Source organism: Cannabis sativa, chromosome X (assembly GCF_029168945.1).
Source record: "Cannabis sativa cultivar Pink pepper isolate KNU-18-1 chromosome X, ASM2916894v1, whole genome shotgun sequence".
In the NCBI taxonomy this organism is placed as follows: domain Eukaryota; kingdom Viridiplantae; phylum Streptophyta; class Magnoliopsida; order Rosales; family Cannabaceae; genus Cannabis; species Cannabis sativa.
Genome location: NC_083610.1, coordinates 43831640 through 43843461, shown reverse-complemented (window position 1 = coordinate 43843461; position 11822 = coordinate 43831640). Strand labels below are relative to the sequence as shown.

Sequence of the window (11822 nt, the reverse complement as noted above, 5' to 3'; positions counted from 1 at the left end):
AAATGTTTTTTTTTTGTATAAAAAAAAGTTTCAAATTTTTAAAAAAAAAAAAAATTAACAAGTTTGTATTTAATTAAAAGATTAACAGAAAAAAATTCAGCAATTTTAAACAAAAAGAAAAATAAAAAAGTATATAAATAGAACATTATAAAATATTATTGTAGAATTATTTTGAATTTAGTCATAAAAACTATCATAATACTAGTATTTTAAATTTTAATGGTATTTGCCTAAAAAATATCATTTTTGAAAGAAAAAAAAAAAGACATTTTATTTAATCACATTTTTTTTTTGAAATTGTTAGCATTTATATGTATTAGTGACATTTAATACAAAATGTTACTAATTTATAAATAGTTAATTTTAATAATATTTAAAGTGTCACTAAATTATAACATAATCACATTTGTAAAAATAATTTAACTGATTAAATTGAATGACATTTTAAAATGTCAATAATTTTATTTTCAATAATAAAAAATAATTTTGTTTTCATTAAAAGAATAATGCTTTCAAATATTAGTAAACAAATTATATATAAATAATATTTTTTTAATTATCTCAAAAAAAATATTATACTTAGAAGTTAATTGGTATTTACATTTTAAGGTTAAATCACATTCGATGTGTAAGCCGCCTCCAGCCATCACTTGTCTAAACCGCCTCCAGCCCTCCACCCTCTGCCACCATGCACCGTCGGCGACTTGCTTCTACCACGCACGATAAGGTGCGGCCTTGCTCCCACCGCGCACAAAACCATTGCGTGCTTGCTTTCACCACACACAACATCAGCACCTCCCTCCACCCTCCACCACATCACCACCTCCATCTCTTCTCCCTTCCACGCTCAACAGCTCAAGTTTTAAGAACTGTTGGAAAATAGTATAAAAGACAGTTATAAACTGTTGGAAAAAATTAATTTTGTAGTAGTGACTGTATATATGGCACCACTAAAATTTTCTTGTGTAATACGTTTGCCTCTTTTTATTTCATTTATTTATCACATTAAATTTTAGTCCAAAACAAAATGGCACATTAATCCCTTTAAAAAGAACTATTATACCCCCCTAAAAAATCAAACAACAAATGCCTTTAACTTGAGAAGAGAAATTCATATTTTTCACCTCATATGGCTAATAAATTACACCAATTCCATAGACAAATCCTTAAAAAGACACGAAGTAAGCTCAAATTGATCTCATAATTCTTCATAATATTAATTTGTTTATAAAATAACATATTTGAAAAGTTATTGTCAAAGTTTATTGATTTATTTTCCTACACATTAATTTACTTTTGTACAATTCATCTCAAATTATATTATAATATTGAATCTATCACATTTATCTATCTCATACACTAAGTTTGAAATAATATATACAAGTAAACAATATGAAAGATTTTAAATAATAAAAGACTTTTTTATTGTAATAATATAAGATTTTGGGATGATAGAAAAAACATAGGAAGTATAATAAGAGAATATACCTACATGTTTATTTTCAAAGAGGAGCACACTAAACATGTTTATCCACTAAAAGATTGCATTAAAAGCATAACCTTTTAATTAACTTCACATTTTTTTTTAATTCCTTAAAAAGTTTTCACATTACTCAAAAAAAAAAAAAAAATACACAAATAGACATTGGTTGAAAGAAACAAGATAATAAGATTTTTGACAAAATAAACCTATGTGACTTTGACTTTGACTGACTACTAGTACTAGCCATGTAAATACTGACATTCATAAATAATTATCCATTTATTAACATTTTTTTTTCGAACAAACTATAAAAAAAAAAAATGTATTTGTTTTGAAGGAGTTATTTAATGAGACATTAAAATCCCAAAATATAGTGGAGTATGAATATAAAATTGTTTTAATATAATTTTAAATATTATTTTATACGAAACTGCTTAGGTAAAGTCACAAAAAATGTCTCTACATAAAATATTTTCTTTCATTATGTGTCACTCTATTATTTAATACTAATAATTAATTAATTCTTTTTTATATTATTTTTATTTCTTTTTTTTAATAATTTAGTGACCCTTAATGAGAAAAGTTAGCTAATATTTAACATTGAGAATCCTAAAGCCTCATTTACTAAAAAATCTTCAAATAATAATGTGTCTTACATGCAATATTTTTTTTTTATTGAAACACTTTTGCAATATTTTTGTTTTGATATATAGTGAAACTTAGCGATTAAATATTATGAACACATTGGACATATAAAATTAAGGTTTTAAATATATTTGATTGTACAATTAATTAATCAAATAATACTAATTTTTTTACCACAGTTCATATGACTTTATTTCGATAACATTAATTAGCAACTTTCCTTATTAGGGGTCACTAAATTATTCAAAAAAAGAAATAAAAATAATATAAAAGGAATTAATTAATTATTATATAAAATAATAGTTTGACACATAATGAAAAAAAAAAATATCTCTATATAGAGATGTTTTTTGTGACTCTACTTAAACATTATCCTATCTTATATATGTGGAAGTGTATAGTGTCTTATTAAAAATAGTGGGACACTATAAATTATATTATTTTTTTAGTTTTGATATCCAAAATAATATATTTTTGATTAAACTTTTATTTATATTTATTATAATGTGAAATAATTTAATAAAATAATATAATAATAAATAATATAAATTTTAATGTTTGGAATAAAATAATTAGTGCTAAAATTATACTTTTTTAATGTTAATTTAATACTAAATTTAACTATGACTCAAAAAATTTGTGGAACAAAATATTGAATACATAACTTATTTAACATAGATATAATCTAGTACAACCATTAAATCATTACTTCATCTCACAAGAATAGTTCCAACCAATAAAATAAAATAGATTTTTACACTACATACTAAAATTTTCAATTTTTTTACTTTTTACTGTGGGATAGAATTTTTTTTTTCAAAAATATTGTGTAAGTTTTATAATACTGTGTACTGTATTAAGTTTTCACGGTTGTTCCACGATTGTTTTTCAGTTGTTCCACTATTGTTTTAATTGTTATGTATTGTTGTTTTATAAAAAATATTACTTTTGTAAAAAATTCTGTGTGACTGTAAAATTGTAAATTTTTGACTAAAATTTAATATTTTTGTAAAAATCTCAAATAAAATCCCACAATAATCAAACATGGATGTGTCCATTTTATCTGGTGTGTGGATCAAAAACAATTGAGAGAATTTTTGGGTCACAAACTCAACTTATGTTTAAGTAGTTTCGGCTTTGAAGGGAGAAGTCCAGGCTGATAATCAATTAAAGAATATTTCCATGTTTTCTTATGCTCAAGTTTTGGCTAAAGCCTTTTCCCCGACACTTTTCCTCCAAATTTGAAACATTTGAAAGTGGTAGAAAAATTTGATCATGGTAATATTTTTAATATTAACCATTTTCGGTTAATGTTTTAGCTCGTCGACTAGTTAAAAGTGCTAGAATTTTTAACCAAGGTGCTTGTGTAATCCTTTTACCAATCTTTTTCTCTCAATTTCAATTAACTTATTGTTCTATGAAAATAAAAAAGAAAGAAAAATGAAATCTCATGCTAGCAACTAAAACATAGTTGTGCATTTTTTATTACTTCGAGTGATTGAGAAATGATCATGAGATTTTATAAATTTTTTTTTTTATCTAAGATTTTATAAAGTTTTAAGTATATATTTTCTCTATTTATTTTTGGGATAATTAGATAATATTATTTCTTGTATTTTTTTTATATTTTTATGTTTAAAGATTTTTTTTTTACATTTTTATAGTATTTCATAAAAACAACAAAAAAAAAAAAAACTATAAAGAATAGCAAAAAAATAATAACAAAAAATAACATACAAATAATAAAAAATTAATAAGTTTACAACATAAAAATATATCAAAAGATCGTATTTTTTGTAAATAAAATCATAAAAATCGTAAAAATATATAAAATTCTATTTTTGTAATTTTTTTTATTCTTATGTATTTGTGAATAATAATCTTTTTATTTTTCTCAGTGTGATTTTGTAAAACAGCTTTCTTTTTATAATTAATTTTGTTTTGATAACTTTTTACAAAATGGCATCAATTCCAAACACCTTGATTAGAATCCAATTTGAGACCATTTAAAATATATTTATTACAAAGTAACATTATACACTTAACATTTTTGTAAAATTAATTTTATTAAAACAGAAAAAAATGATAAATATTTTAAAATTCATACCAAAAAAGGGTTAGTATATTTATATTATTTTTTCTTTGAAAATACACCTTTCATTGAACAACACATTTTGGTATCTAACAGAGTCTTTATCTTGGGGACAAGGCAAAACATCATAAGGAAACTTGAGTGGTCTTTCTAAACAGCTTTTCCTTCAACAACAAAAATTTATGTATATAAACATATTAACAAGCAATGAATATATGCTTTGCTCATATAGACACACCATTATTATCCTAAAACCCTTCTAACTCCATTATATTGATTTGTTTGTATCTACAGAACCTAATTTCCACCTCTCTTATAGTTCATTTTTTTCTCTTGTGTCTCATATTTGATCAATGGAGTTAGAATTAGGACTCAAAATCACCAAAAGTACAGATGATATTACTTCCACCACCACCAACCTAAGGATAGCCAAAGACTCCTCAGGCCCTGTTTTTATCTCTAGGGAAACTGATACTAAGTTCATCCTCACTGCCCATCTAAAAGGTCAGCTGAAATTTATTTTATACATATAACATTTCTATAAAAATATCTACTTCATTCACAAATTCATGCACTTTTTTTAACATGTAATATCTCATATAGTCTAATTAATAAATGCAGTGATCCTTTATTTTGATTTACATTTCAGGCTTGCATTGCATTGTTGTGTATGCACACAAATGCATTGCATTATAGGGTATCCAATATGCCTTAGGTAGGTTAGAAAAATATAAAGAAAAATTATTGGACTTTTTATTAGAAAAATATGTAGTATTTTTAAACATTATTAAAAGACATGTATATTCTTTTTTTTAAAAAAAAAAATAGGTATTGTCCTATACTATTTTTTAATTGTTTTTTTTTTTAATTTACAGTTTGGATTATTCTTGTAGTTTTTATGTTGGTTGCTATGTAAATTTTAGCTGCGATTTTAGTTGCTCTGTTGCTTACTATATGGGTTGTTATACGAATTTATGTAAAAAAATTAAAAAAAAAAAAAACTGTTTTGAAGTGTAAAAAAAAAAAAATTCTTAAGAAAATTAGATCCTAAGTTATAGTTCTTAGGCACAGACCTAACTCACCTTAACTCAAACTCGGTCCTCTCATTATATTGCACAATCTAAAATGCGACCCCAAGAACTCACACACACTTTCCCATAACTCCATAGCCACTTGTACTCATTGTCATTCCTACCTATTTTGTCTTAATAAATAGAACACAATACAAAAAAATTAGCATTTGAAGTCTAAAATTATCATTTAACTATTATTTTATCAACATTTTTATGTTTTGGTTCTATCATTCATGTTAACGATATTAAATTAAAATTTATAACACTGAATACTTAATTATACGAATAGTGTTTTATCTTATTTTATTTTTCAAAAACAAATGCAGGTTTTGTAAGAGAACAAATTGGGATCAATATCAATGAAGAAGGAACAGAAATCTCTATTAGTGGGGAAAGGCCAGTTAAGGAGTTGGTAATGTCTGGATGGATGATGCAGAAGAAGGAAGTGGAGTTGAAAGGATTCATCAAAGTTTTTCGCATACCGGATGGCGTAATTTTGGATCGAATCAAAGCGAAATTCAACAACCAAGAATCTGTTTTAACAATAGTCATTCCAAAATCAAGTAAAGGAATTAGAGGTGTTGGGATTGAAGAAGTGAAAGAAGAAGAGGTTGTTAATAAAGATGAGACTGATCATGCTACTATTAGTGAAGAACAAACTCATAAGATCATGCCAAGAACTGAAGAATTGAAAGTTGATGAGCCAAAGAGTGATGAATCTAATGGGGTTGATGAAATGTCTAAAAGAAATGAGACAAGAATTGAACCTGAGATTATAACAAATGAAGAAACATTTCAAGAAATTAAGCCAACACAACCATTACCAAGTGAAGAAGAAGCAAAGAGAAAAGAGTTACCTGGAATAAAAGAGGAGACTTGTGAAGAGGGTTTGGAACCTGTTCATGTAATAGAAGAAAACAAAGATGAAGATAAGGAATGTAGTAGTAGTTGTGGTGATGATGATGATGAGTCTGCCATGGTGGAAAAACAGGAAGCAATTGAAGAAAAGGGTAAGGATAAAGCAAGTGGTGGAAGTTCAAGAAGGATTAAGTTGTGTGTTCCTTGTGTCATAGCAGGTTCTACCATTATTGTCTCCATTGTTGTGTTTGCAGTTCATTGGATCAGAACCAAGAAAAGAGAGGTTCACTAAACTTAGAATTTTAACTTCTTTTTTTTTCATCTATTTGAGTTGTGTTAATTTGAAGCACATAGTTCTTCATTTGCAAGTGATGAAATCAAATTCTCTTATCAAAACTTTTGGTGCACAAATAAATGTCAAGGCTAAAATATGAAGAAGGGTCGTACACCAAAACTATAATCCAAGGTTTTTTTGCCAGGAAAAGATAATATAATAAGTTACTAATTTAGTGTATAGTTTGTAACTAGTTACCCTTTACATGTTCTTGTTAATAATGATATAATTAATTATTATAACATATACAATATAATCTCTACATAACAAAATACCCTATTCAAAAATAATTTTTAATTTTTTATAAAAAAATAAGTGTCCAATTAGTTATAAATAAAAATAACCTCTAAATTCTAATTAGTTATATAATTTTTAAGTCTCGTATTAAAATAATATATATCTATATAAAAATAATAAAATATTCATAATATATATAATTTATAAATTTATTTATGTAAAATTAATAATTTTATTTTAAATTGTAATAGATTTATAAAGATTATATTTATTCAAAAATAATTTTATTATAATATAGTATTAAGAATTATTTATTGTGATGTTGTTCCATTGATATATTTTGATATTTTAATTATTTTTTAATGTAATTCTATTTTATTTAATTATAATTTAATTTACTTAGTCTCAAGTTTATTTTTATATAAAAAAATATCTGTACTATCTAATTTTGTCTCAATTCACACATTTATGTTTTCTGTATCCAAAAAAAAATACTAATTTATGCTCTTGATTTATCGATATGATCTAGTCTATATAATTGAATTAATAATAATAAATAGGAAAGAAGACCATGACAAGAAAAAATGCCAAAACAACTCAATGGGCATTGGACTAATTGTAGATTAATACAATGCAAATAGCATATACATGGAATATATTACTATGTTTAATTGTAACAAAGGTACAAAATGTAAGATTATTCCGAAACATTAATCTTTTTACAACAATAATGAGTTGTCTTCTTTAAATACTACATACATTACTATTAACAAGTACTACTTCTACTATATCATTCATTTATGGTATATATATAAATAAAAAATGGTAAAAAAATTGTTGTTGATGATGATGATGTTATGGAGCCCAACTTATTATTGGGTAGTCTCAGCCAAAAAAATGGAAGCAAGCATAGATAATAAATTGGGGATTGGTAAGAATCTAAGTGTGCATTGCCAATCAAAAGATGATGATTTGGGAGAGCATAGCATATCAAACGACGAGTCGTTTAAGTGGGAGTTCTCGCCCAATGTTTGGGAAACGACATTATATTTCTGCGTTTTGGGATGGGAAAGAGTGAGGAGTTATGAGTTTGATGCTTATTCTTTCGGAAGAGACCGGAGTCGATGTGAGACTCGTTGTGCTTGGCTCGTCTCCATTGAAGGCATTTATGCCTTAAATGACCAAACTACCCTTTGGGAGTTTTTCTACCCTTGGCCACCTCTCTCTTAATCACTAGGGATAAATGTGGAATTTAGTGTTTTTTTTTTAAAAAAAAAAAACTAAAATAGTATAATGTCTAAAATAAATTTGCCGCATAAATACTTAAGTTTAACTTTAGTTGCAAATTAATAACTAAGTTTAATTTTTTACAGTGATTGTACATAAGTTATAATTTTGAAACTTCTGTAGGTACTTAACCGTTAAGTATTAAATAAATTGTTACTTGTCAGTCCTTGATTGGTCCAAATCATTAAATTTTTATTTTTATTTTAAAAAATTTATTTAAATATACTAATAAAAATGATTATTCAATAATAATTTGACATTAGCTAGGTACTAACAGAAGTTCTAATTTAAGTATTATTACTGTTAAAAATTAAATTTCAGTATTTATCTGTAACCGAGAATTAAACTTAAATATTTATACTGTAAATTACTCTAATTCAAAGTCATAAAGTAATTTATTGTAAATTTATAAAAAGATAAAATTGAATAATTTAAGATACCAAAATGAAAATTCTAATTAGTTGTTGCATGCTTATCAAATCAATATGAATTTATGTACACTTTATTTTAAGTAGTTTGATATAAAATAATCATAAATAAATATCAAATTATATTGAGTGATTACCAAACTTTTTTAAGAAGGAAAAAAAGTCTAACTCATATAATCAATCACATCACATAACACATATCCAATAAAAAGATTTTTTTTTAGTTTGGTTCTTTGATTTGATTTTTATTTTCTTATTTTCTAGCGTGTGTTTTGGCCAACTATTTATAGATGCTACTATTAAAGATTAATATATTATAAGAAGAAAAAAATGGATTTTTGATTTTTTTTTTTTCATGTTTTTTCCTCAAGAAAAAAAGAAACTAAACAAATTTCTGAAATGGATGACATTAACACAAAATAAATGGAAATAATATAATAAAGTTTTAGAAGAAAAAAAGTCAAATTATTATATAATTTTTTATATCATTGATTTATTTGTAGCATGAAGTTTGACCAATTGTTTAATTGTTATATTGTACTTGTAGGTCAAATTTTAAATTGGAGTTTGGTGTTAAATTGAATATATGATGTAAATTTTGGTGAAAAAAATAATATATGATGTATATTTTGTATTTTAAAAATTATTTTTGTATCAAAAAATAATAATGGTGAGTTGAGGTATAGGATAGGAAATCTTGGATCTTGATATGTGTAGAATCAATATATAAATCATGAATGAGAAAGGTTTGTTTGCAACTTAACATCAAATAAACCTACTATTATAGATAGCATAACTCTTTTTTTTTATTTATTTAAAGTGAGTCTATCACTATTAGAGTTTGTAAATTATTTCAATTATGGAGGTGTTTGATATATATATATATATATATATATATATAAATAAAAACTTTAGAACATCCCTAATAGAGTCTTAAAATATTAGTGAAGCCCTATATTTTAACACTTTTAAAAAAATTAGTTTTCCAATAGTGTGCTAAACTTGACCAATATTAAAAATAAAAGATATGTTAAATTTGGCACAAGATATAATATTGTACAAAATTTAATACACAATAAATATAATTTTTTATATTAAAGTTTTGTTATTGATCATTAATGAATATACATTTTTTAATTATAATATTGCCATTAATTATTTTTTTAAAAATATTTATTTATTAATGGTTATTAATGATATTTTACTTTTGTTCTCATTTGTATCTTAAAATGTTATTATGTATTGGAGTACAATAATAAATATTGTACTTAGTGTAACATTTATTTATTTTTATATCAAATTTAACACAATGTTTATAAATTGAAGATGATCTAAGATAATTTAGTATATTTGTATCTTTTAATTTTTAAAAATATATATATACTTGTATTAATGTATATAGTAGTACAATTTTTTGAGCTGTGGTTTTTTAAATTTTATAAATTGAAAAATCCTTAAGATATGTTCTGTAATAATTATTTAAATATTTTTTTTATTTTTTTTAATTATAAAAGTTAAAATATTATTAAAATATATATTTGGTAGAATTGTTTCCATTTTTTATTATTTAAAATAAGAATTAAAATTCTGAAAATAAAAATAAGTTACTTTTAAATTTATGTAAATAATTTTTTAATCAGGTTTTTTTGGTACTTTCTTCCATTAATATTCACTTTTTTTTCTCTCATCTTTCACGCTCACCACTTCTAACAGTTCTACACTTCTACTCATTTTACTTTTCCTTTATTCTTTCTCTCTCCTCACTCAAATTAAATTAAAAAAAAAAAAGTAACCAAATGTATTTTTGTTTTTTATTTTTTAAATTTAAAAAAGTTATAACTTATAAGAATCAAGCACATTGTTATTTTTCAAAACCAAAATTATACTTTTCATTTTTGTGGTAAAAAAATAAGAAATAAAAGTTTTACAAAACTCATTTTTAAGATACAAAAATACAAGACAATACTATTGGGAGGCAAATTGTAAAAAATATTGATCAAACAGCTTTTACATTACTATTCTCTTCATTTATTAACCTTTAGTAATCAATTTCAATTCAACTCATGTTGTGAGGTTCCTAATTAAAAGTTGCTTAAGTTGCTTAATTGGTAGGACTACTAATACTATGTTAAACTATTTCTAGGGTAGGTAATATAATTATAAACAAAAGGCTATTTTGGTCATATCACATCCAAATGATGTAATAATCTCACCCAACACAAACTCTAATTATTTTGTCCTAAATTTGAAGGTAAAGAGTATTCTACAAAACTTTCCATTAACCAACTATTTAGAAAAGTATAAATTTTTCATTTATAAAAATAAAAAGGAAAAAATGTTCTACTTGGCCCAATTGAGTGAAACCGACTAGTTTGACATTTCAAGGATTTGGCTATAAGAAATGGTTGAGACTCAACCATCTATTTTGTTAGATTTTACTTTTAATATGGAAAAAGAGATTGATTTGTAATATTGCTTTTGGTGTTATTAGAATTAATTTTGATTTTTTGTTCACCAAAATTGTTGAAGATGAGATCAAATAGATCAAATTATATATATGCATGTATAAGAACACAATGGCTAATGTGGAGTGAGTGAGTTTGGACCACAATTTTAAAAGACATGAAATGAATGGTTGCTCAAAAGGAATTGTTTAAGAGAGAGGGGTCTACAATATGTGCATCAATTGAAATAGAGTAAGGACAATGGATAAGCCCTACAACAACAATTTAAGATTTTAACAAATATTTATATATATACAATTAATTAATTAATTATAAACATTTACATAGCAAATAAATAAAAAAAGAGTAGTGTTATATACACTTACACATTAAAATAATACTTGTAATAGTGTTGTTGTGACTAAAGATGTAGTTAGGACATAGTAAAAGCTAAAAAAATAAATATTGTTCAGCTTAATAATGCATCTAAATCATGTTTGAATAGAATGAATAATTTGAATAAAAAAAATATAAATAATTGAACACAAAGTTAAAGTATTATTTTTTCTTACCAACATTTATAAATTTCGAAAATTGATAAAATAAAATTATCAAAGTGAAAATTTTCTCATATTAGGTGTTAGATAGTTGAATTAAGTTTATTAATATTCCTCTCAATTTCAAATAGAAAAAAAAAAAATATTCGAATTGGATAAGATTGTGCGCTCCAGGCCCTTTGGGTGTCATATTTTGGTAAGAAAATTACATTATATACCCATTTTATATTATTTATTTTAGTTTTTACCTTCAATTTCATATTTTTTAAGAAATACTCACTTTTATAGATGATGTTTCCATTATACCCTTAAGTTAATATGAAATATATGCTAAACTTAAGTGGAGAGTGAAGTTATATTAGCATTCTACTTAAAAAGTAAGTA

At 24.1% G+C, this 11822-nt stretch overlaps 2 protein-coding genes across 2 annotated transcripts; both read left to right on the top strand.

The window, feature by feature from the left end:
- The first annotated feature begins 4480 nt into the window (after positions 1–4480).
- Positions 4481–6665, top strand: LOC115709218 (inactive protein RESTRICTED TEV MOVEMENT 2). The gene is made up of 2 exons (XM_030637273.2): positions 4481–4724; positions 5620–6665. Exons 1-2 carry the CDS (start codon positions 4574–4576, stop codon positions 6441–6443), a joined length of 975 nt encoding a protein of 324 aa, XP_030493133.2. The 5' UTR covers positions 4481–4573; the 3' UTR covers positions 6444–6665.
- A 954-nt stretch (positions 6666–7619) lies between these two features.
- LOC133032189 (S-protein homolog 2-like) lies at positions 7620–7952 on the top strand. The gene has a single exon (XM_061106056.1). It carries the CDS (start codon positions 7620–7622, stop codon positions 7950–7952), a length of 333 nt encoding a protein of 110 aa, XP_060962039.1.
- Positions 7953–11822: the final 3870 nt, after the last annotated feature.